Source organism: Hippopotamus amphibius, chromosome 6 (genome assembly GCF_030028045.1).
Source record: "Hippopotamus amphibius kiboko isolate mHipAmp2 chromosome 6, mHipAmp2.hap2, whole genome shotgun sequence".
Taxonomy (NCBI): domain Eukaryota; kingdom Metazoa; phylum Chordata; class Mammalia; order Artiodactyla; family Hippopotamidae; genus Hippopotamus; species Hippopotamus amphibius.
Window position 1 is genome coordinate 26,306,720 of NC_080191.1, and position 26,882 is coordinate 26,333,601.

At 38.7% G+C, this 26,882-nt stretch overlaps 1 protein-coding gene and 1 long non-coding RNA gene across 3 annotated transcripts in view; one reads left to right on the forward strand and one right to left on the reverse strand.

The window, feature by feature from the left end:
• Positions 1 to 23,218, forward strand: part of LOC130855431 (uncharacterized) — a 67,684-nt gene extending 44,466 nt beyond the window's left edge. The window contains exons 3-4 of the long non-coding RNA XR_009054319.1: positions 7,553 to 7,608; positions 22,816 to 23,218. This is a non-coding gene — a long non-coding RNA (uncharacterized LOC130855431). The remainder of the gene's footprint in view (positions 1 to 7,552; positions 7,609 to 22,815) is intronic.
• The window catches only part of ROS1 (ROS proto-oncogene 1, receptor tyrosine kinase), a 115,269-nt gene that overhangs the window by 30,719 nt on the left and 57,668 nt on the right, over positions 1 to 26,882 (reverse strand). The window contains exons 19-34 of one of the 2 annotated variants that reach the window (XM_057739096.1): positions 25,124 to 25,338; positions 24,389 to 24,549; positions 23,865 to 24,009; positions 21,389 to 21,651; positions 19,480 to 19,543; positions 18,978 to 19,180; positions 17,227 to 17,432; positions 16,090 to 16,376; positions 12,594 to 12,770; positions 10,553 to 10,755; positions 9,135 to 9,279; positions 8,143 to 8,375; positions 7,879 to 8,055; positions 4,141 to 4,309; positions 3,329 to 3,446; positions 238 to 428 (exon numbers count right to left, since the gene is read on the reverse strand). In XM_057739096.1, the coding sequence (XP_057595079.1) occupies positions 238 to 428; positions 3,329 to 3,446; positions 4,141 to 4,309; positions 7,879 to 8,055; positions 8,143 to 8,375; positions 9,135 to 9,279; positions 10,553 to 10,755; positions 12,594 to 12,770; positions 16,090 to 16,376; positions 17,227 to 17,432; positions 18,978 to 19,180; positions 19,480 to 19,543; positions 21,389 to 21,651; positions 23,865 to 24,009; positions 24,389 to 24,549; positions 25,124 to 25,338 (2,957 nt within the window). Of the gene's footprint in view, positions 1 to 237; positions 429 to 3,328; positions 3,447 to 4,140; positions 4,310 to 7,878; positions 8,056 to 8,142; positions 8,376 to 9,134; positions 9,280 to 10,552; positions 10,756 to 12,593; positions 12,771 to 16,089; positions 16,377 to 17,226; positions 17,433 to 18,977; positions 19,181 to 19,479; positions 19,544 to 21,388; positions 21,652 to 23,864; positions 24,010 to 24,388; positions 24,550 to 25,123; positions 25,342 to 26,882 lie in introns of both variants that reach the window. The other variant, XM_057739095.1, reaches the window with a different exon arrangement.

Here is a 26,882-nt window from a genome sequence, read left to right on the forward strand (position 1 = left end):
GGACTTGGTGTGGTGGGCATTAACGATTAGCTGATTGTTACTGAGGAGAAAAAGGACATGCTGACCTTGCTGTCTTAGGAAGGTCACATCAGATGAAATGAACAGTTCAATAGTTTTGATGATTGTTTGGAGAAGTTATACTGTCACCCAATTTACTGCTAATGCTAAGAATTCACTTATCTTTATCTCTGAACCTTTGTGTAATAAGTTAGTATATAGACAGACATGGGAACATACCTCCAACTAATGTGATATCCTCACTGATTCCACTATATTCACCAAACCCTAGATTATTTACAGCTACTACTCTGAACTGAAATGCTCCTTTCAGGTTTTTGGACTTCCATGTGCAAATGCTACTGCATGAGCCATTAAATGCCATCTTCCACATTAAATCCTGGTTCTGTGAATCATTTGAAGTGCCCTTTCTGCAAAAGAAAGAGCAAAATTATAAATATAGGAAATATACAAGACAATATATGTGTTATTTCTAGATGCTCATATATCATTTTAATGACAGAACTCTAGAGCGTCTCCTGTTGCACACTTTGCCCTTGATCTCATTCCTCTCACATGGTTTGGCTACAGAACATAGCAGAGTCTTATAAAGTCATCCCAGCAATGCCTGGAGCCAACCAACTTAGCCCATCTGGAAAATTATGAATAATCAATGGCCGAGAGAAAGCTGAAGATCCTATTACTATTAGAGTGTGCAAACTTGCTTCAGAATTCCAAACACTAAGACAATTACTTCATAATTTTTAACTGGGAATTTTTTATTTTTCTTAATTTTTAGTCTCTTATGCTCTCTGTCATTTACTGATACCGTATCTGGATAAAATACGGAACATAACATTGAAAAGGAAAATAAAATAGTTCAGCTACCAAAGTTATCACTGTATCTAAGATTCCAAGGTTCATTGCTTCCATTTATATTGGCCTACACTCTACCTCAATGTCAATCCTCATTATTCTTTATAATGAAACATGGGAAGAGAACAAGAGCTGGGTTTGAAAGATATAACTGAAATGACTTTTAGCAGAATCAGAGACTGAAAGCAAGCTCAAGGCTTTCCAATTATGTCTTTTCTGACAATGAACTTTTCAAGCCTGAAACCTTTCAGACCACAGCAGTTGTAGGACTTGGTACCAACCCTCAGCAAGCTTGAGGGTAAGTAATGGAAGCCAGTTCTGCTCCCACTAACTGCGTGGTTGTCCTGAAAGAGCGGCAAAGGCTGAGCCTCTAAGGGACAGGGAACGAGCAAGGGCATCAGGAGGACAGGGCAGCAGGGATGGTCACAACTGTGACCAGGAGCTAAGTGTCCCCAGGACTATCCGAAGTAAAGCTGTAGGACACAGTGTTTTTGTACATTGTGTGAAGTCTCATGTTAGGCACTGGCAATTTCATTCTTCAACCCAAACAACGCTGATCCAAAAGAAAGAGACCCTTAAAAATGTATAAAGTGGCTCTTCACAGGTATTGGCCATTGAGGAAGAGAAGGAAGGATGCTTCCTTAGTTGAGCATCTTCTATTTACAACACACTGTACTGGGGCTTTTCATATATGGTTTCATTTCATTGAATCTTCACAACAATCTAAAGAGGTAGATATCATCATCCCATTTTACAGATGAGAAAACAAATTCAAAAAAGGAATAAAGCAAGGATTTAAACATGGTCCGTGTACTGGGTTGAATAATTTCCCCCAAAATTCATGCCACCCAGACTTTGTGAATGTGACCTTGTTTGGAAATAGGGCCTTTTCATATGTAATTAAGTCAAGATGAGATCGTACTGGATGAGGGTGGTCCCTGAATCCAATGACCAGTTCCCTCTTAAGAAGAGAGAATTTTGGACACAGACACACACAAGGAGAACATCATGTGATGACACAGACAGAGATTGGAGTGATGAATCTACAAACCAAGGAATGCCAAGGCTTGCCGGCCATCACCAGAAGCTAAGAAGAGGCAAGGAAGGATGCTTCCCTAGGATGCAGTCCTGCGAACACGCTAATTTCAGATTTCCATTCTCCAGAACTGTGGCAGAATAAATATCTGTTGTTTTAAGCCACCCAGTTGGTGATACTTTGTTCCTGCTTTCCTGGGAAACTCATACAGTCTGCTCAGCTCCCCCTTTGCACTACAACCACCACTGCACCATCAGCAAGTACACCCGAGTGTCCTGACTGAAGAAGATATTCTAAGATACTGGGAGATACTGTGAGATAGATAATACATTCTGTTATCCCATAGTCCCTTCTTCTAAGAGTAGAGACTTGGGGGCAAGGAAATGCAGAGTATTTATGGAGCTATGCACTTAAGGTGTTACTGAGGGGAATATACTACAGGGGTCCTGGTAAGACCATGGTGAGGCCTAGTTGGTGAACATAATTGAAGTCACAGACCACCAAGATGGTTCTGCATGTCAGAATGTATTTCACTCTGCATGAAAAAAAAAAGGAAAGGAATTTCAAGAAGGTTTCAGTTAGAAATATGGCCAACATAATTCTCTAGCATGAGCAAGACATTTTTTTAAGGTTATGGGAATGCCAGAGCAAGATGAAGCAAAAATAGATCTAAAGCTCAAGTTGCCAGGACTATAATTATGGAAGTGACTTTTGTCCTTGGAACTTCTTAAAAGATGGCTTCATAGTCCCATGAGGGGAGTGTCTGTGGAATTTGGAATTCTCCCCTTAAGTTGGCACGAAATCAGCTCATTGGAGCCAGTTATGATTCACAGAGCTCCCCATACTGGCCAGATCTGAGTTTGCATATGTTCATCAGGTTTTCATCGGACGCACGTTTTCAGTCCCTGGGAACACACGACAAACTGTAATCGTGACAACAGAGAGAGAATCCTAGGTTGCCTATACACTGCAGACCATTTTGGACCTTGACATGATTTTACATTCTGAAAAATACCTAGCTCATTGTCAATTCTCACTAGACCTTATTCATCTTTCTGAAACAAATTAGCCTCAGAAATTTACGTGCATACCATCATCTAACATTAAGAAGCTCAGCTTCTTAAACAGAATAGATATTAAGTAAATATTAGTTGCATGCTCAAAAGACTGAATTGTTTCCATTGACAAGCAGTTGCAGATTTCTGAGAAGAATGACTGTCTGCCTTGTAATTGAATGCCAAGGCTGACCACTGGGAATTGTGTGAAGAACATCACAATGCATGCAAGGTCCTCAAACTAAAGATCCTTTGGTTTATTTATAAATACACGTTCATAAGTATTAATTTTGATCTAATAATACCTTACAATTAACTGCTTAGGTCTTTGTACTTTACAAAGCACTTTTGCAAACAGACATACCTGATCTCAAGGATATAGTACATAAGTCTGCTTCCGTTATCATCAGCTTTTTCCCACTGTATTGAATTCTTACTCCCTTCTAATAATTTTGGAATGCCTGGTTTACTTGGGACTCCAGCTTTGGAAACAAAAGAAAATCTGATTGATATGTTAGAAGTATAAAATATTCTGTATAACATCTTTCTATAGACTATATTTACTAAAAGGAAAGCCAAATACATTAAAGACTTATTCAGAAAGATGAGCGCATATTTTTAAATATGTAACTGAGATTTTTATTAGTGACAAATTAAATGGATTAGTGATAGGAGTAACAATAGATCTTAGTGTGACATGAAGTAAGTGATGCAAATTTTAAAAAAATTATTGTAACTTTTGGAGCATTTTCCCTTGATTCCTATAGGGATCAACTTGGAGTTATGGTATACCTTTTAGAACACTAGTTAATTTAATATACTTGTTTGATTTTTTTATTTTTAGCATCTGATTATACTAGTTAGTAAGTCAATATTCGAACACTCAGTGACACTGTTTTCATTTAGTTCTTACTGCAAAATATCATAGCTAGACCGGAAATCAGAACACTGAAAGGTGAAGTAATTTTGCCCAGTTCAGGATCCTGCAAGACCAGATGAGTATTATCTCATTACTGCCTGTAAGGACTCCTACCTCTTTTCAATTTCTTCGGTCAGGTTCTAGAAATAGTAACTTACTCTTTTAAGAAAAATCTCTAGGATTAGTGAAATAAGTGATAAAGAAAAAAATAGAGGAACATCTAAGGTTTTCTAAGTGTGGAATATGTTGGTATTCACCTTTAGTCTTAAAGCTTTCCAGAAGTGAGGCGCTATTTTCTCCTGTCCTGTACACCACCACCGCTCGGACATTATACGATGTATAAGGCTGTAGATCTGTGATGTTACAGACATAAACAGGTCCTTGGCTGCACGAAGTTTTAACATGGTAAAACTCATTGTGCTTCCACTAGAAACAGAAATCTCAATTAACATTTTGTTTCTGTAAGAAAACCTTTTTAAACATAGCAATTCAAAAGCCGGTAGCAATTAAAACTTAAAGTTTACTTTCTATTAAAAAGATAAGAGCTCCTTTATGAGTATTTGATCCCAAATATTATCCCTGCCACTGACAGCAATTTTATTTTTTATAACAAGCTATAAGTGACTTGAATGATGGTCCTTAGGGTAAGTCCAAGGTGGGATGTGCACCTCTGACTACATATCATCAGGGAGGATTCAGAGCTTGACCTCTTGTTATCCGTAATCCTAGACATCTTTATTACATCAGGATGGCTGAGAACGCAAATTCAAATCTGAGGGGAAATGATGGATCAAAACAATGATACTTTCAGTTCCGCGGATTTGCTAATTTCAAAGCAATAATATTTTTATGTATTTTGATTCTTTGAAGAAGTCCACAGTGGCTTGTAAATTAAAACATTTACATTTTCCTCCCCAAACCCTCTTCAGACATCTATCTAACCAACATCCTTATATTTATGCATAGGAAGCCTAGTTCCCTAAAAGAAGGGAATTTTTGCCCACCATCACTCAGTCACAAAGTAGCAAGGTTAGAAGTTAAATATAGGAAATGTTACTTTCGTTTCACTGGGTCTCTAATTATAGTTACCTTAAACTTCTTTCTTTGAAACACTGCTTTTTAAAAAAAATCTGTATATTTGGACCCTTAATATCTTGTCTGAAAATGATGATTTTTTTTCAGTGTACAAATAGGAAAAGACAGAGGATGTGGCATTCTGTCAAGGGTTCTTCGTGTATTTTCCCCAGTAGAGTTTCCTAAGAAGGTCAGTTTCCATAAATAAACCTTACTTTACATCTCCTTTTTCATTTAGCGCTCGCAAGGTCATGCCATTTCATTGAATGGGCACTTTATATTAGTTTTCTATTCAGTTAGAAATGATTCTCTATAGCACCTTCAGGAAGTAGACCACCTCGTTGCAAAAAGAAAGAGGAACAGAAGGAATGAAAGAAAAAAAAAAAAACCCAGAAATGCTGATGTCAGAGACATTGCCTGTTAAACTATGTCTCAATCCCATTGAGACATATAGCCTAATGAAACAGATGCACTAGGTCCTTAATATTTATTCTGAACTTTCTGAGAGAGACAGAGACAGAGACAGAGAGAGGGAGAGAGGGGGAGGGAGAGAGAGAGAAATGCTGAGTCCTGGCTCAAAAATTTTAGCCTTTTTTCGGTCCTGTCTCCTTAATGCTCTGTCATAGAAACCTTCAGTGAATAGTCGAGATGGCCCCAAATTTCATACCATCCAGAAATTATCAGAGCTCCTTGGAATGTCAGGGAGATGTCTGACCAATGGTTTTGCTGGAAAACTGTAGGGTATTGATCTCACCACAGCAATGAATGTTCTGGGTAGACCACCAACTTGGAGAGGTGCCACAGGCTACCCCAGTAAATCACAAGGGATTTGGGATCTTCCGTTCATCAGAGGCCAACAAGCACGGGGGAGAGGCCACCGCAGAGGATTTCCAAATTACTGGGCAAGAGTGTGGGGGAAATGGTGCAGACTATGATGTCTCAGAGGCTGAGACTTCAGGAGTGTTTGGTTCTGGTAGGGATTCCCCTGCACAGCTGAGAAAAAGACAATTTTAATGAATTTCCATGAAAAAAATTTATCAAAGCAAAATTATTTGTTTTTCCTCAACCTTAAATTGAATATGTTCTTCTTCTAAACATTGCTGTGATAAAGAATTATGAAATTTAAGACCAAGATAAAAATTTAGCCTTGTGCTCTAATTTGGTCATTTCTCCATGTAAGGAAAAGAGGAAGACTGGAAGTTTATCCCTTTCTCCTTTCCTTTCTAAAAAAAAAAAAAAAAGGAAAAAAAGGAAAAAGATTTATTAAAATGCACATATTCACCCTCATCACTCACCACTCAGAGTTTCAATGCAGAGTTAGAGGACCATTCCTAGCTGTCCTATGATTATGAGGTAGGTTCAAGTTGCTCAAAAGAAATAGACCTTTCCGACTAGATGTCATCACCAGTCCCCTCAGGACAACCTTCTATGTGCTCATCAATTAGTACTTGTAGGTTGTCACAGATGTAGAAATTACTATCTTACATTTTCAGCTTCATGATTCCTTAAGTGGTCTATCTGGAACCTGTGCTGAGCAAGTGTAGGGGGAGTTTTGGAAGAAAATACATCACATGAAAGTCATGAGGACTGAACCAGGCGGCCCCGTCTACTGCCCCTCTCCCAAACTTTGAGAAGTCGGGTGGGGTGACGATGACACATGTTCCTTCCATGGATGGAGCAGGGAGAACCTCTGTAGGGATGAGTCAGCCCTGAGGGTCCTCCCCTGCCCAGCTGTGATATCTGACTCATCGGACCGCCTGTCTGGGTCTCCTGCTTCTCATCAGTAAGACAAGAGGCTGTAGTCATCACCTCTAAGGTCCCTTCCTCAGTTCACATCTTTGATCTGGGAAATGAACGTTACATCCCTCCCCTTGACTTCAAACTGAACTGCATTAGGCTTACTTTAATAGATGTCCCCAGAAAGCTGATCCTTCAGTCTCTCCAATTTAAAACTGAATTTTTATGAAATGACCTCTTTTAAACAGGCAACAAATCGTCATAAACATGCTCAATGGAAAAAGCCCAATTAAACTATGGTCTTTGGTCTTATCAACTTAATATTCACTGCTGTTTTATATTTTCACAGTTTTTATCTAAAAGGACAAGATTATAAAAAATATTTTATATAGTAAAATTTTAAAACCTCTGGGAAGCAACTCCATTTTTAAAGAAAAGTGAGGTGATGACTATACTGATTTGTTTTAAGTTCCCACTAAACAAAACACTCCTAACCAATCTTTACAAATGTGGACACACGAATATATAATAGTGAAAAATGACACGTCACAATTATAAAAACTTAATCATCTATTGTGTATCAATATAAAAATCAATGTAGATTTTCCCTAGCAGTGAATTAATTAGGTGAATTGATGCTTAAATTCAGTGGATATTTTTACATTGGTTAAAACATGAAGATTTTCTGATGAGGAACCATTTAAAGTTTACAAGCCAAGATCAAGCTAGTTTAGAATAAACTAGTTTTATATTTTATATCTCTCTCGTTGCTATACAGCCCCTAAATGGTTGAAAGAACCTTCCGAAACAAAGTTTTAGGTTTGTGTTTGTTCATTCCTTTCCTTTTTTTTTCCATAGAAAACACCAAATTGCTATGGTCTTTAAACCAGAGAACCATGCTGATAACATCCAAAGTAAGTAAAACATTATGAAACCAGTAAACCATAATTTATATCCTTTTACATAAAGCCTTTTAAGAGCAAATTAATCTCTCTGGGAATTTTTTCTATCAGAAATTAGTCTAGATAGCTCACCGCTTCTATCTGGCAAAACTGAATCAATGAAAGTCAAATATATTGCTTATTTATACAATTGAATGCCCTAGAGATATTTTTTAAAGGCTTTTTGATTTACTCTATAGCATAAAGCAAAGATTTGCATTAAAAGTGTACAGTAAGATGCACCTTTTGGAGTTCAAACCAAAAGCTGTTGAGGTGAACATTAGATGGAGACTTCCAATCTAATCGCAAGCTAGTATTTCCTGGAATCAAGGCATAAGGTTTCTCTGGTGTGTCAAACGTTTCCACAGTGACAGGATGACTCTCCGAGCACCACATTTCCTCAGCATGGCAGGCCAGAACCTTTTCGTAAAAAAGAACAATTGCTTAACCTTTCTAGAATCTTGCATCTAAGAATGGCAATTAAAGTACCCCACACACTCGCCGTACCTTTAACACATAGAGTTTCCCACCAGACAGTCTAGTAACAAGGAGAGAGAGCCTCCCATCTGGATATTCACTTTGCCTTAGAGGAGTCTTGGGAATGGGAGCCAGATGAGAGATCGCCACCTGATAGCGGACTGACTCTTCGGGTCCATTTGGCTTGTGAGATTCTCTCCAGGATATGACGAGGCTGGTGTCCGACTGCACGGTTGCATTAATGAGCCAAACCGCCTCTGGTACTGAAATAAATAGCAGCACACTATAAGGGATGTTGTAACAGCACTGAAAGATGGAAAGAAGCAATGGGGTCTTGGTTGAGGAATAGGCATATCATGTGAGCAGAGTGAATGACAGAGGCTCCGAAGGAAAGCCGCCTCTTATATGATAGTAAGTTAACAGGCCGCCTGAAAGGCTCTTGCTTATTTTTGCCTAATGACTAAATCATTCTCTAACTCTAGCTCAAGGATATGGCCAATGATGAATAAGCCAATTCGGGTGAGTTTTGTGAATGGCATCAGAGAAATGTGAAAGAAATGACATCCCCTCATAATAATCGCCTTTTAGGTTCTAAATTCATTTTCTTTAAGGCAATGATGTTGTATGACTTTACATCTCAGTAGCCTCGGTACAATTCACATAGAGAAAAGTCTTGGCTCTCCTAGGTCTCACCACATGTACAGAGACCTAGAAATACATGGGAAGAGAGTGACACTGTGTGGTAAGACCAAAGAATGTGTTTCCAGCCACACAGAATCAATTATGATGTTTTGCCATATTGTTGCTTTTCATTTTGATGGAATATTATCCATTATCTTCTGGTGTTAGAGTAAAAATCGTCATCAGAATATTATTCTACAAATACATTTCTCTTATTAAGCTTAAAAAAGCTCACAAAATAAAGATGACTTAGCATCCAGATAAAAACCAAATATAGGCACACACAATCACATATATTGCAAAATTCCACTCTAGAAACCCACACCACGCCCATAACTCACCTCCACTTTTAGTTTTTCCCCAAATCTCTTTTCCCAGAGGTAATTGTTCCAAAGGATCTGAATAATAATTCTTTACAGCTATCTGTATCATATATGTTGAAAATGGTTGTAAACCTTCAATAAGGGCTATACTCTCCTGAAATTCCTGTAATTAATTTTAAAAAATCAGTGTCTGATTCTTACTTTCTGTACAAATGGGGAGAAATTATTTAATCAAACAGAGAAAAAAGTAAAAGCCTCAAAACTTTTCATTTATTTTTTAACCTTGGATCATGAGTGACAATCTTCACTGTCTTAGTCTGCCCAGACCTGAGTTGTTTAATGTCTCCAGGAATAAATGCCAAATAATTGGCAGCCCTTAGTCAATTGTGACATAATCATTTCACACAGGATGCTAAATTCCCAGAGGACACTATCTTATTAGCAATGCATTAGAAATTCAATAAAAGATTAAGCTACATTATCTAATTATTCTTAGAAATAAAGTTTAAGAAACTAAAAAGGCTTTCCTTAGACTAATGGTTCTCAACTTTGTTACACTTTGGAATCATCTGTCAAGATTGAGAACCACTCACTGCCTTTGACCCATATTAATCAGTGTGAAGACAATAAGATAGATTAGCTCTAACAGGAGAAATGTCCAATACCAGGAACCCAGTCTTGGTCAGCCAGGTGATCCAAGCTGTCTGTGAAACAACTCCTTTTAGAAATGTGCAAAGTAAGCTTAAAATAGACAAATTTAAAAATAAATATTTTTTAAATAGATAAAATGAAGGAAGTAACAAGAATCAGAAAGAAAGTATATAGTGCCTAACCTCCAATAGATGATGGTCAAGTTCATCTTGAGACTTGATTAGAAAATAAACACAAAGAAAAATCCTGGATACGTATGATTTCATCACAAAGACAACCGGAACACCAGTGCCAGTGATGGAATGAATTGTGTCCATTCATTCATTCAAGAAATATCCAGTAAATGCCTATACAAGGCCAAGTAGTAAGCTAGGTGCTAGGAATACGATGAGTAAAAACATAGTCTCTGCATAACAGCACATTTCACAACACAGAAAATAAACAAAAATGTAAAGTACAATTTTTACATTAGCTATATGCTATGGAGGAGAGGTCTACAGAAACGTTCTTTCTGTCCAATTCATTTCTTACCCCTCAATCTGCTGGAATGGTCACAAAAACAAGTCTCTATCATTTTCTGGGGATAATTAGATAATCAGAGAGGCAACGAGCCCAGTTCTTTCAGGACACTCAGGAGACAGTCATCATAGGGCAATCTACCAACTGATTAAATATACTTCCTTGAAGCTTAACTTACTCGTAGACAAGAGACTAGAACACAGTATGTTTTGATATCAAAAAAAGGCACCTTGTGAAAAGACAAAGACAACTGGCTCCAACCTTACCAGCATTCTCTCTTTCAGTTCAGAGCTGTTCTTCCTCTCATTTACTTCTTTGTAATAAACCAGGTATGTGGGAGTGGGGCTGGTGAGGCCAACCCACGTGAGGTTTGTCCGGGCAGGTGGTAGTCTGATTGTGAGGCTGGTGTTAGTGGTGTTAAGTATAGTTGGCTCTGCAATATCTGAAGCTAGAGATAGAAACTGTCTATCTAAAATAATAATAAAAAAGATTAAATACACACACACATATGTATAAGAGAGAGACAGATTTATCTAACATCAAGGATAATATCATATCTATTTTTATTTAATAAATAAAAAGGTATGATATATTGGGTACATATCCAATATGATATATATAAAAAGGTATGATAAGGTATGATATATATAAAAAGGTATGATAAGGTATGATATATTGGAGTGCTGGAAATGTTATTCTGGACAGGAAGACACTTTTTTTCATGCATTTTGAACACGTTAAATGCCTGGGGAGGGGCGTAAAAAGGGGCAAAATAACTGGTAATTGCTTACAATGTCCAGCAGGTGGAACTAAACTACCCTTACTTAACGTAACTAGATAGTAAATAGCAAAGTAAGTTGACCCTTTCTTATTTTGAAGAAAGTAATGAGAGCCTTATATCAATCATATTTTTCAGTGAATTCCAATTATGAAATCTGATGTTATGACTTTTATTTCTAGGGATATGCATGCATGTTCAACCTCAAACAGATATTGCGTGGACATTTTAAATCTCTTAAATGAATTATTTTACCAAAATATGCACTCAGCTTATTTTTAAGTTCTTCCATGTTTTCACCTTGTATAACTTACATCTTTTGTAACTGAATACACTAAGTAAAGAGAGTTTGTTTTATTCATTTCTGTCCCTCCCTGAGAGGAAATTAAACTGAATTTGGAATGACATTGTGACTTTTTTTTTTTTAACTTTTATTTATTTGTTTGTTTAGGCTGTGTTGGGTCTTCATTGCTGTGGGTGGGCTTTTCTCTAGTTGTGGTGAGCAAGGGCTACTCTTCATTGCAGTGTGCAGGTTTCTCACTGCAGTGGCTTCTCTTGTTGCAGAGCATGGGCTCTAGGCGCATGGGCTTCAGTAGTTGCAGCATGCAGGCTCAGTAGTTGTGGCTCAAGGGCCCTAGAGCACAGGCTCACTAGTTGTGGTGCACGGGCTTAGTTGCTCTGCAGTATGTGGGATCTTCCTGGACCCAGGCTCAACCCCTGCACTGGCAGGCAGACTCCCAACCACTGCACCACCAGGGAAGTCCCAATGTTGTGACTTTAATGGCAGAGAGCGCTTGAGAAAAAAAACTCAGAAACCACTTTCGGTTTGAATGTCACCCATGAGTCTATGTAGTGCGGTTTTTGTTTTGGTTGGTTGGTTTTTATATTTCAAACATTTATTTTATTATGAATCTCAGCAAAAAATATATAGTCAGTTCTGCCATAATGTGATACGTGCATTCCTAAAAGTCATTGCATTGTAGAAAATGCAGAGGATTTGTGGGGAAAATAGAGTGAAGGGTACAATACTAAAAACTTAATGAGTGACACATTCAACAAACAAGATAGAAATTGATAAAAATGGTAACACAAATATACACATGTTAAATGGTTGACACATCTAATACTATAATACATAAGGCATTTTACCTTGAAAAAGACCTGAAATGTTATGCAAAGCTTTCTGAAACCCCAGGGAGGTCTAAAATATCCTCAGGAGAGAAAAAAGACAAAAAGAAGGGAAATTATGGGACTGAGGAGACAAAGAGGACAGAAAGAGAGAATGATAGCACAAGGGTTTCCCATGTCTAAAGTGGTCTGCCACAGCCCAAGCCACGTATACAGATAGAGATAAATTACGACCCAGGGCAAACGGCAATCGCAGCGTGCATGCACCAAACCCTGACCGTTCGGAGCAATGCTGAGAGCACAACAAAGAGCTGGAGGGACAGCCCTGGAAGAAGAGACATTTGAAATTTTCCTGACCCTAAACTGGGAGAACACGCTGATTAGGAATGGGACTTTCTTACCCGGAAAAGGCTGCAGAACTGAGCTGTAAACCAAGATATGCTTGCTCCTTAGGGCCTCCACCTGGGAGAGGATGGTCCCATTGTTTTTCTTTGCTTGGTAAATCTGTGTGCTGTCCTTTGCTGTGGAGATCCAATATAGAAATTCCCCATCCACAGTTAAGCTAACAAGCGTTTTTCCTGTTGATGAAAAGCAGAAAATAAAGAAGATAAAGGACAAAATACATATCTGACATTTTCTGCTCTAAGCAATATGTGAAATCCTTTTTCTGTAGCATAACTGATAAATGTTGAATCTGTCTATTATTTCAGTATGAAAAAATAATACTTTTATGTCATTAGCCTAAGGATTTTACAGTTATTTTCTCATTTTAGCTCCATATCCAGCCAACAAAGCAAATAGCCTTATTTTGTAGAAGTGGAGACTGAGGCTTGGAGGAGTAAAATAATCCCCTTAAGGCCACAAAGTCAGTCAAGGGCCGGGCCAGGATTTAAAACTTAGCTGTATGACTGCACGTCAAACAGCAGCAACTGAAGGGAGGTATTACATGAGGCACAGGGCTTAGTGCCTTGCTCAATATTTTTATCAATGGTTTAGAATGAATGCATAATAAACATATTTATCAAACTGCAGATAATACATGATTCTTCCTGTCACTAGTACATTGTCTTTGACTTAATGTTCAAAAATATCACAAAAGAATCATGAAATGGATTGAAATTTAACAGCAACAAATATAACATCCTAAATTCAAGGTTAAAATTAAATCTGTAAATAAGGAATGGAAGAAACCTGGCTTAATAATAGTTAACATGAATAAGACTATGGGTTCTTCAAATGGCAGGCAGCCCAAAGACCTGATGTCGCTTTTAGCTGCAGTAAAAGAAGACCGAGGAAGTCAGAGGCCCTCTGCGCTGACCAGAACATACTGAAAGTATAGTGCGTCATTATGGTGCAACATTTAAGAGGATTAAGCAGCTAGAGTGAAACCTCAGGAAGGTGACTAGGGCAAAGAAAGATCTAGAAGCCACACCACCTAAGGAGTACTTATAGATACTTCCATTTTTTCCTCTAAAGCTCAGCAAGGGCTGTGACAGCTGTTTCCACATAGCTGAGTGGTTATCATGTGGAAAGTGATTTATTCTTTGTAAATTTAAACATCAGAAATCAGGCAAATGAATAAGAGGAATGGGGAGAAAACTGGCTAACCTTAAGAAAAATATCCAGTGTTTAGAGTTGCACAAAAATTAAACAGACTTCTTTATAAGGTAGTAAATTGTTTTATAAACAGGTCCTCAGGGCTTCCTAAGTGGCGCAGTGGTTGAGAACCCGCCTGCCAATGCAGGAGACATGGATTTGAGCCCTGCTCCAGGAAGATTCCACATGCCGTGGAGCAACTAAGCCCATGTGCCACAACTATTGAGCCTGCGCTTTAGAGCCCATGAGCCACAACTATTGAGCCCATGTGCTGCAACTACTGAAGCCCACGCACCTAGAGCCCGTGCTCTGCAACAAGAGAAGCCACGGCAATGAGGAGCCCGCATGCCACAACCAAGAGTAGCCCCCACTCACCGCAACTAAAAAGAAAGCCCGTGCACAGCAAAAAAGACCCAACACAGCCAATAAAATAAATAAATAAATAAATTTATTAAAAAAAATAAACAGGTGCTCAAAAAAGGCTGTTTCTGTAGAGGGGATTTCTTCCAATATTACATCAGCTAAATGATTTCTAAAGTCATCCTAATTTTCTAATTTTTAGATTATGGATTTCAGTTGTGGCTTCATGAAAGACTGACTAGTTCTATATCTATAATATAGTGGCCCATTAGATAATTCTTGTGTATCAGATGTTAAAGAAAAATTATTCTGACACTTGTTTAAATGGTAAGGAAGACTTCAATCAAGGCTGTTGCAATATTGCAATAGGGGATGTGCACAACTCCAGATACAACAAAGACAGAAAATTACTAAGAGGAGACATCAAGGGGAGGGGGATTCTTGCTAAATTGGCCTAATAGGATTTTTACTAAAGGCAAGCCAAGAACGTCAAAGGTGGGAGATGAGGAACTTGATCAGATACCAAGGGTGAGGGATTCTCTCTAAACTGATTAGGCAAGATTCTTGCTAAAACTGGACTCAGCAAGGATGGACATAGAAGGTCAAGTCTGAGGCCTGGTTGAGAAAAGGGTTCACAGGAGCATAACTAAAGTTGGATCAACGACTTCCCTGGCAGTCCAGTGGTTAGGACTCTGAACTCTGTGCTTCCATTGCAGGAGACACAGGTTCCATCCCTGGTCAGAGAACTAAAATCCAGCAAGCCTCGTGGTGTGGCCAAAGAGGAAAAAAAAAAAGCAATGTTTGATCAAGGAAAGAGTCTTTGTCACAGATTCAACAGAAACAAGTTATTCTCCTAATAAGAGAAGTTCCAAACATCGCTACAGTTAGCCCATCTCTATGGTTAGCCCATCGCTATGGTTAAGCCCGTTCAAAGTACACTGGCATTGTTTCTGAAAGGCTCTGGGTAACATGCCAGTAAAGCCATGCATGCAGCGGTAACACGCACATACATTTGCAATTTCAAACTTTTACTATATAGACCAGCAATGCCCAATTGCACTTTTGATGATGGAAATATTTTATATCTGTGCTGCCCAATACAGTAACCATTAGCCACTTGTGCGTTTTCAGCATTTAAAATGCGACTAGTGTGGCTGAGGAATTAAATTTTGAACTTTATTTAATTTTAATTAATTTAAACTTAAATCACCACTTGCGATTAGTGATTACTATATTGGACAGTGAGGACTAGACCCTTAAGGATATATGGGGGTACTTAGACTGTTTTTTTTTTTTCTTTTGCAATTACTCCTCATCATGAGACTTCCAAATAACTTTAGACTTTCAAATATTTCCTCCACAAGCTTGTGAATTTCAACAGATAGACCTGTCAAGTATTGACCAAGTCATGCTGAATGTGGAGGCAATGAGATCATCAACATGGGAGTGGAGTACTGGTAGGAAGATCAGGGATGTGGTAGTTAGGCCTGGTTTCAAACCCCAGCTCCTCTATTAACTACGGCCCTTTGGACAAGTTACCTAACCTTTATCAGCTTTGATTTCCTCATCTGTAAAATGTGGATACTAGTGTCTACTTCACTGAGGCGTTTTGAAGATGAAATGAGAGAAAGCATTTAGTAGCCTGCTTAGAATACATAGTTGAGCTCAATAAGCTGTAGTTCTGTTAATTGTGAAATAACAGCAAAAAACAGCCCCCCACAGACCCAAAAAATTATGTGAATGCCTATGCACAATTTGCCTGAAAATAACTTGAATTCTACAAAAATATCTGGCATGCTCTGGAGCAAATACCGTGTGTCTGTGTGTGTGTGTGTGTGTGTGTGTATTCTTTTCAGTATATGTTGAACATAACCCCTTTTTAACGGGACAGAAGGGCTGCCACTACTAGTGAAGATCTACGTACACACGTGAGTATCGTACCAAGCAGAGCAGGCAGGATGATAACTTGCCAACAGTGACATCCTTCCAGATCCATTGCCCAGATCTCTTGTCCTTTGACAAAGTATATCCGCGGTTTCTTTAGGTCAGAGGTATCAATAGTCATCACTCCACTTAACTCGAATTCAGTCACATTGCAAGAACATTGGCTCCTTCCGTTTGGATGGTTTATAGCTGGGGGTTGCAGAATTCGGTGCAAGGTCTGGTTGATAATACTGTAGTAGAAGATCTGCGATCCAAAATTAGAAACTTCTGTCCAATACAGGCGACTACAGCAAAAAAAAAAAAAAAAAAAAAAGGCCCTCCAACTTAATGAGTAAAATATATCATTGCAAATATCAGTTTCTAATGAAGATCAATCATTTATAATGATTGTGGGGCCAATAACCCTCTGATGGAAGAGGTCACAAGAAGTCTAGTTTGTAACATTTTCCAGTGACTCCTAAATAAATGTGTTTACAACGAAAGCCTTGGACTATAATGACCTTAGACATTGTATTAAATGGCTCATTACTGGCTCTAAATATGAAATATATTTGCATATTTTTCATCAACACCATCTCCATTCCTTTCCTCTCAAGTTTGTCTCTGCTTCTTAATACTAGTTACCAATCTAGTTTCAAGATAGACTATAACCATGCTTATGGCACAAACAAAATCTCTCTTTCAAGCCTGAGAAACTGCTATTCAGTTGCTGAATGGAGGCCTTAAAATTCATCTCATGAGGACATTAATTAAAGATGGATGAGCCCAGAATAGCATTTGCTGTGCAAAACATGCTGCCTGTCCATCTCTTGCTCATTTCCTGCCACTGTCTCGGTCCCCTTCTTATCCTTACAACTGGGGATAATATTAAATTCACTGGCATAAAAATTTGCTTTGGTTTCCTGCTGGTAATTAACCTAACTTCAGGTTAGTGGAATTGTCAGTATGGATTCATTTTAGATATCGGTGGTTGTGGCCTCATCATTTATATGGAGAATTACTTACTATAAGTTGACATCAAGAACATTAAGCATATTTTTGTCCCATCATTGACTCTAATACTAAACCAAAGATATCACATTAAATATTTCTATGTCTATTTCATCACAATAGAAACAGACACACTTCACATACCTTAAAAAGGGATACACAGAAAAAGAGATTATTGTTGAATTTCTGTTGCAAATTTTCAGTTTCCTGGGGCATTTCACCTTGTTTTCAAGATCAACATCAAATATTTGTATTCCGTTTTGTGATTCTTTCAGCACAAAGTAGAGGTGCCTTGAAATCCAGTCAATTGCAATAATTGTGATATCAAAAACCAGTGCATCTCGGAAAATCTTAACAGGTAGAAAGCATAGCCGAGAAGATAGTAGTCATTTTCTTCAAATCCGAGGACTTTTTTTGCGATCTCTCATATTGCTTATTTACTGCACTTCTCTTTTGTAATCCAAACCCTCCATAACTCTGGATCGTGTACCACTGTGACATTGTTCTTCTTCTCACATTATGCATTTTCCCTGGTGAAATTCAACTACCATGGCTTCAATTGTAAACCACAGACCAGGGCTACAAAGCCACGCCTTCAGGCAGGATCTCTCACCGAGTTACCGATTCAGATACCAAACTGCCTACTGAACATCTCCAAGTGAATGATCTCAGAAAACAAAATTCATCACCCCACCCCCCAAACCTCCTTTTCGCCTGCGTTTTATATTTTTTACAGATTTCCAGCACTCACCTGAAGATTGGTCTCAACAATTACGGTTCACCTTTGATTTCTTCCTCCCCTTACCTACCCACAGTAAATTAGTCCCATTTAGAATATCTCCTGAGTTTGTCATCTCCTCTCTCACCTCAGTGCCTCTCACTTCCTGCCGAACATCTCCTGTCTGGATTCCTGTGATAATTCCTGGTTGCCTCAGACTTAACCTTCTCTGCTAACAGAGAGGTCTTCCTAAAACACCACTTGATCATGTTAAAGACCCACTAAATTTCTTGAATGACTTGATGTCGGCTTCAAAATTGATACTCAACTCCTTGGCACAGTAAAGAAGGTCCCTTATATTCAGGCTCCTGACCACTTCTTCAGCTTTACCACCTGCCTTTTACTCGGCTCTCACTCCCACCTCCATTCCAAGCTCCTTCTAGTTACAGCTCCCCAAACAGGCCATGGTCTCTGGTTTCCCTGACTTTGCTGTTCCCTCAGCTATTCCCCTACTTTCACCTGGTTCATCATCTTTGTACCCAAGATGTCTTTTCACTCTACCAGTACCACCACCACTCCGTCCTGGATTAAGCATCCTTTCTCTGTAATTCCACTGCATCCTGCCCTCAGCATAGCACGTACAGTCTTCTGCCTGTCATCTCCACTGGCTAACATTCAGTGAATGCCTACCACATGCCAGGCATTGTGCTAAGTGCCTTACATGGATTAGCTCATTAATCTCCACCCTACGATGAGGGACTCTGCAACCACAGTGGTTAAGTAAGTGGCTGACAGTCACAGTTCTAGCATGTAATACCGTCAGAATTAAATTCTAGGTTGTCAGATTTCAAAGCTCACCCTCTTAATCACCATGCCATACTGTCTTCCTCATGTTAAACTAATACTAGACTGGATTTGTTCAAGGACTGTGACTTTCTATTTTACCTCTATCTCAGGTAACATAGTGCCTTAAACCCAATAACTGCTAAATTAAGCCCGAGTCACATTTGCACAAAACCTAACCTGAGTTCTTTTGTGACTAAATAATTATACAACATCTGTCCTTTTCAACCATTCTAATCTTAATGGCTCAACCACTGGCTAGTCATTTTAATCACAGGGTTGTGTGATATACAAATACTCCACTTCCTTTCAAAAGCATTACATAACGAAATACCTCCGAGCTGGACCGATCGTGCATGCTGAGGTGGAAGAGTGCGTCTCCCTGAGCATAGTACCCCACTGCATCATCAGCTGTGTAGCCCATGGCACCGACATGGCCTCCTGCCAGAAATGTCCATACAACTTGATTTTGATCCATATCTAACAAAACTATCTTGTTGTCAAAAAAAGTTATGAGGGATGGAAATGGGCTGATTTCTACAAACAAAAAACAAGTAGATGATATGGATGAGAAAAAGAACTTTAGCAAAATCCCTTGATTCAATATCAGGCCGTTTTGAAATCCATGAGTCTCCTTTGGGTTCGTTTACTACACCTGTCCCAGTGGAGACTCCCTGGGTGCTCTAAGCCGAGGTTTATTTAAGCATGTTTGGTGATGATAAAAATTGATTAATTTCAGCTCAGAGATGGCACTTGGGTATCCCTGAGAATACGAAGGGTCAAAAATGTCTTTAAATCACTAGTTGTTATTTGCACAGGTTTTAGATAATAAATACCTGATGTTTTGGACTTTACTATGTCAGAAAATGGCCCAGGTCCTTTGGATGTGAAGACTCGAACCTAAAGAAAGAAAAGGATACAAAAATGTACATTCAAAAGTGTCCTCAGTGACAATAGTTAAGTTCTGAGACTGTTAATTTATTGAATGTTTCATTTCACAATTATGAGATACATCATGAATAGCTTCAGTTATTCACATCTAAGTATATAGCAATAAATTACTAAGAGGAGAAATATTGTCCCAAACTATTGTTGATAGGCTTTTTGTGCAGAAAAGTACAAAGGAATGGCACAAGTCTCTATTGCAAAAGATCTGAATTTCTAAAAAATGGTCTTTAGTTATTTCCAAAATTAAGTTACATGGAACATTTAACAGAAACAAAACTGTACAGATTATGGTAAACTTCCACTTATCGTGAAATCAACAATGAGAAGCTTCAAATAACTAAATGTACTGTACCTTTTGAAAAGGAGATTTATAAAAAGAAAACAGTAATTAACCCTTACATTTGAAAATGAGTTGTGCACTTCAAACCACTTTTACATATATTATCTCTTTTGATCCTCACAACTACTAAGTGTAGAAACTGGACAAAGATCCTAATTGGGGTAGGTGATTGTGGTAACCAATCCACAATGACACATGTAGAAACTGACATAAAACTGTCTTCTGAGGTCTGTATGCTTTTCTTCCCATTGTGCCATGCTGCATTCTAACAGCAAAGTTTTTTTAAACAATTTTTATTAGATGTCTTTTATTATGTAATACTTATTTCTACTTCCAAACCTTGCCTGTATTCTATAGCCTAAAAGAAAACTAATGTCCATCATGATGGTCTTGAAAGATAGATCCTCAAGTGCCCTCTTAGTCAACAAAAAATATTGGATTATTTTTATTACACTTCTAGTATTAACTCTATTTTACTGTACTCTATTTATTACTATCTGTGTATGGGGTGTGTGTGTGTGTCATAGTGCATATATATATCAAGCAGTCTCCACTTTTGCACTGGACCATGTTAAGTAAAACTCGTGCCTATGCATCCAGATCACTTTGCAAAGCTCTGTGGTGACTGAGATTTGAGCCAATACAAACATATAGGCAAATACAGTTAACCAGACTACTTATTTAGCTGGAACACACATAATCCTTAACAAATAAAACATGTGTTACCTTTAACTTTTTCTGTACAACTTTTTTAATTAGTACATATAGAACTAATATATTATCAAAATAATTATTGAATTAGAATTATACAAAAAGAAAATGGATCCTCTGGAAACCACAAATCATCAAGCCTTCTACCATAAGGGGAAAGCTACATCATATTAAATTTAAAACGCCCAAATAGGTGGCAGTAGCTTTCTCCTTTCGACTCCTACTCTCTCTGACTGTCCCCTCTCTCAGCAGCCAGGTGATAGATGTGAGATGTCAACTACCAAGACCCTCAGCTGTTATCTCCTTTGGTAGCTGCAGGTGGCGGCATCCAGATGAGTCCCAGCAGTTGATGTAATACAGTGGAAAGGACTCTAGAAGCTAGACCACAGCACACACCACTTCCTAACCACGCAGCTTTGGTACCTCACTGATACACGCAGGGACCTAGCTTTTTCTTCACAGACAATGTGAGGATCAAGTGAGATAATGAACGTAAAAGGCCGATAGTGACAGAGCCAAAAAATAATGTTTATTCTGAATCTGGAAGCAAGAAAATTGTCAAGATGTCCTTTACCCTAGCTATCCCCTCTCCCTTCTGCACCTTTGTTGCCTCTGTTACACTTGACCTCTGTGATGACAGCATACATCAAACTATTGACAGAGCGGCAGAATTCTTAACCTGGTCCATTAATCCACCTTCTGTTTACACTATTAAGACCCCCACAGCCCTGTTTTCACTCTCATACCTGGAAGGCAACACTGTACCCAGGACTTATGCCCTCAAGTTGAAAAGACATCACTGAGGGAGTGACGTTGACAGCAATCCAGTCTTCGCATGTTTTGTTGGTGCCACTTTGGTTGGATATTTGACAGAAAATTTCAAATCTTGTTAACACACCATTTTCATGCTTAGGCTTATTCCACCTAAATTCCACTGCAACTTCATTCTTGTTGTGGTATCTTTCACTTGGTAATATAAATATTCTGGGATTCTCCGGTGCTGATGGAACTGAAAAGCAGAGACATAGATAGGGCAGAAAAGAACATAAGGTCGACTCTTACCACTCATGACGAGAGTGCGGAACAGCTTAGCCATAAACAGTTCTCATTACAGACAGTTGGGGTATATCTATCTTGGTCTTAAAGATCTTTAGGAGAGAATATTCCACAGATAGGTTCTCCAGAAACCTATCCTGATATTTCAACAAATCCTCCTTTTCTGCAACTCAAATCCTGTTTACTACCACGCAGGCCCGTCTTTCTCCTCGGTGTGCATGGATGCTGACTAGTTCTCCTTATAAATTACAGTACTTACCCTCCTCCCGACTGAATGGCTCTCCTTACAAAATGCAGTATTTACGCTCACTCTGGAGGTGGAAATGGCAGTCACCAGGAAGGAAGACGCTCTCTCTATCCGGCCTTTAGCCAGTCGGGGTGTAAGATATAGCACATCCAGGATCCAGGCCCTCTCACCCTGAACCCTCCCTGAGAGTGTGGCTTGGCTACTGCCATTTATTCTAGAGCCAAGCCTAGCAATTTAGCCTCTCCCAGTCCTTTAATTAATTTCTCTCTCACTCTGTGTCAAGCAAGGGACATTCCTCTGACTGGTATCCAAGTCATTCCATCCAAGGCATCCCACTTCTTTAAGATTCCTTCACAGGTCCCTTCCCTCTCCACCACTCTAATCACATTGCTCTTTAATGTTCAACACTCCCATCGTGATCCAGTCCCCAGGCCTTCTTACATTGTGTTTACATGGGATAAACCTCTTCTTGCCTCATCCCTTGGAGCCCAGCTAAAGTTTCAGTTCCCCGAAGGTCTTCCCTGGCCATACCAGTCTGTGTGCATGACCCTCTCCTAAGAGCGCTGAGAGGCAGCTTGATAGAGGTGAGGCTTTCATAGCTTGTTTATTCACTCTATGCAGCTGCTACTCAGTTGGCACTGTCTTATTTCTATCATCATTAGCAGCATCTAAGTTTATCTCTCTACTGTTTTATGAGCTCCATCAGAAAAAGAGAGAAAGCACTTCTTCTTATTCCGTATTCCCCCAAATCTAGTGGAGGACGGGCACACAGTAAGTGCTTAATAACATGTGTCAATCTGAATAATTTCCAACTATATTGTAAATTTCCTGAAGGCAAGGGCCAAATCTTCTCATTCTTCCTGATTGCAGAGTGCTGATGACCCCTAGCCCCTGCCAGTGCATCCCCAGATGGAGGCAGTCAAGTCCATTGCCACAGAAGAATCCAACCAGAGCCGACATCCCAAGACAATCTCAAAGAGAGCATACCTGAATCCAAATGCTAACTGCTCCAGAACCTGCCCAGGCCCCACTATGTTCCTGTTATGAGATTCATGGATAAATATCGTTGATAAAATCTTAACAGTAAAAAAAACCGCAATGGTGAGTGTATGTCTATGTTTATTGAGCTCTTACTGCCTGCCAGGTCCCATGCTAGGAAGTTTATATAAATTAAATCAGCATGATACGATCACTTGCCAGTGTTTGCAAAAATGACTGAATGGAGCTTTGAGGAAACGAGAGGGAATAGTCCAGATTAAGCCCCAGCCCTGCCACTCGCTAGCTATTTTACATTGGGCAATTCCTAGGCTTTCAGATACTCTTATCGTAACCAAGATAATAATACCTGTTCTGAAATGATACAGTGATGTTTCTGACACGTGATAGAAATGAAATAAATGTTTAATAAAGGAGTGATATATATAAATGTGCTTTGTACACTTTAAAGTGATATACACACATAAAGGTGTGGCTGATTTCCTTTTTTAAAATATACTCCAGAAAAAAGCATTTTTCAAAAATTTAGACATCAGTTATTCACCTACAGAAGATTCTGAGTTACCATCTGTGAGAACACCTCCCGGTAAACCTGCCTTCCAGGAAATTGTTACTGTTCCTCAATCCCCTTTGTCCTTAGGAAGCATTTCACAAATTACCCGAAACATATTTCTGCATTATATACATATATCCTTACGGTCAAGGGAAACAGTCTTTAAGAAGTCTTTGACATATTCATTTGGAATAAATTATGCAGATTTCTTTTAATCATGCTAGTCTAAGCCCCAAAAAGTCACTGAAAGAGTATCGACTCTAAACACATCTACAAAACTGAAAGTTGTTTTTAGAAATTATTAACTATCCATTTTAGATTGTGGAAAGTGAGACTGTCTTTTTTTAAAAAGAAATTTTAACCCCTGTACCTGTTTCAGGTGCTCGGAGTGACAGAGATGTTTTGGGGCCCTTTCCCCAGTAGGTATAAGGAGTGACAGAAAGATTAAATAAGACATAGGGCTCCAGCCCTTCCACAGTAAGTGCAGGTAAAGACTGTTGTTCACTAGCCAGGAACTAAAATATAAGCACAAAACATTATTTTCTTAGGGAGAGAATCATAAAATCTTCTATTCCTAATTCACTAAAATCTTCAAACTTCGGTCCACGTGTAAAGTTAAAACTTGCAGTTTGGGAAATGCTAATGTTGGTAAGTTCCATATTGTTCCACATAGTCCAGTATATCTAACACACCAATGGTTCACAGTAACCACAAAGCAGTCAGAGACTGGCTGTAAAAAAGAGTTCTCAGGAATAACCTCAATAACCAAGTGCTACAGGAACAGTGAGGGAGATGGTCTTGGCTCATAAAAAAAGTGCAAATCAGTGTGGGCAGGGCTGATGCAGATGGTACAGTCTGTTTGAAAAATGGGAGTTACTAAAACCAATGCCATACCTTAGAAGGAGCACTAAAGTCCACACTGTAGAAAATTACACCCCAATCCACTGCTGGAGGAGCATTCCAGAGGATGTGAAAACGCGAAGCATTTCCTTCAATCATAAATGAAGACTCTGGAATGGCATCAGGGATAACCTTAGGGGTAAAGGAAAAGTTCCCTATGGGATGAAAGAAAGAATAGAGAAAGAATTTAGGATTATCAATTATCACTGATACATGGAAAATTCACAGAAGTTACTAACTAGAACCAAAAGTTTTCTTTCGTTTCATATATCCTGAAAATCATCTTTTTCTGACTGTCTCAGGCTGTAAATGTGGGTTAAGAGTAAAATGACTGCAAGCAAATCAACAGAAACTACTAAAGCCTTCTTTCCTCTTAAAACATAATTCTAAAGAAAAGAAAAACAAATATCGTATATTAACACACATATGCAGAATATAGAAAAATGGTACAAATCAACCGGTTTGCAAGAGACACAGATGTAGAGAACAAACGCATAGACACCAAGTGGGGAAAGCGGGGGGCGGGGGCCGGGGATGAACTGGGAGATTGGGATTGCCATATATACATTACTAATAAGAAAAAAAAATAAGTTGTACACTTTAAATATATGCAGTTTATTGTATGTCAACTGTATCTCAATAAAAGTTCTTAAAAAGAAAACCCAACCTTAACATTTATTTAACACAAAGTATGGAGAAGAGCGAGTTTGCAGGAATAAAATATCATACCTGGCAGAGGCTTGAGGGATGTCTGAATAATTGTGAACTGATTAAATCTGGCTGGTTCCAAAACAGAGACGCTTGTTCTCTGACCTATTTCCTGAGCTGTGATAATCCTAAAGCCATTGATCCAAAAGAGCCGACCGCTGTAGTACATCAGCGCGTTCTGGGAAATGTCGGAAGTGCTCCAGGCTGCAAACTCTGTGACGGTGGGGTCCCCAGAGCTGCTGAAACCGCATGCCAGTTAGTGGGTGTATCTGGAGTGGGGTAAGGGCTGGGACATTCAAGTACTGGAGAGAATGTGTAAGCATGCGTGTTTGAAAACAAAGAGAAAATACTTTGCAACAATAATTGTCATGATCCTTAATTCCATATTAAGCTGATTTTTTACATTTTTCATGAAGTATACCTAAAGCAAATTTTCTAGGCCTTTTCTTATGAATGTGATATTGCAATAGCAAGAGTGTTACACAGATTTTAATTAATCCTTGTGATTTTTGCCAAAAAAATTTTTTACCCTCTATCAAAGGCACAGCCCATTGATTGGTTTCCACTCATTACGTCATGCCTTCCTCCTATTCTTGGTTAGTCATCTTATCTACACGCCATTCTTTATTCTAGGCTGTTTGATCCTTCACTTTATACCATTCACAACTGTCTGTTGCTTCAGTGATACTTATCAGCTTCTACAGCTTAGTCCAAATACTCCTTTTCAGACCAAGGAATTCAAGTAAATAGACTATTGTTTACATTGCTTTTAAAGTTTTTTCTCAATGACAGGGAATTTTACAATGATTTTTACTTTAAAAATCTGCTTGGTTGCTTCTAAAACTACAGTACTCCAGTTGCCTAGTACTCAATAATAACTATCTCAATGATTCTCAGCCTTTTGGAGTGGTTATTTCACTTTTTTTTATAAATGATTTCTTTAAATCTTTTTAAAGTGTTGACATCCCCATCTTTAGAAATGTATGGCACTTAAAATCAAAACAAATAAAAGTTTTGTTTTGAGAGTTTCATAATACCTCCTTGAGAAAAACTGAGACTATTTCAGAGGACCTAGGAGTTGTGACCCTTTTAAAGAAAAAGTATATTCACTAGTACTATTTCCATAGTCCTTTTTCTCGTAAAATATTCTTTATTCATACCTACTCAGATCTGAAGACAGCATCTGGTTTGCCTTTTAGACTTGCACACACTTGTCCAATTTTACACTTTGTTGTTTCCACTTCTCATTAGAACTTTCCAGTAACCTTGGTAAGATATATAAAACCAAATTCCATATGGAAAGAAGCTCACCAAGCAGGATGCACTTGGCCTGAGAAGGCTGGCCCTTCTGGACCACCCACAGAGCTGCTGCAGCCTGGATCCTATAAATGTGTTCATGTTAGCCTTGCTCACAGGTGGTTTGTTCAGCATTCCCAAAACAGTCCCCAGGATGGAGGATTTCCCTGCAGGGTGAGACTGGAAATCGCTTAGTTTTCACTGGCTTGGACGGACCCTCATTTCCAGCTGAAGACCCCTCTCCTGTAAATATCTCCTGGGCTGATCCAATACTTCCTGACAGCATGATTTCAGCACAACCTCCTCACTTGCAGGAGGTCAGTACCTCAAACCCCTCCATCCTCAGCAACAGGTAGAGCTCGATTTCAATCAAAGCTCAGCAAAAAAAAAAAGAAAACATCATTAAAAAGTAAACCCTTCCATGAAGCATGAGATGTGTATTAAGGTCAGCTGAGGTTACTCTACTGAGAGTTCACTCATTTAC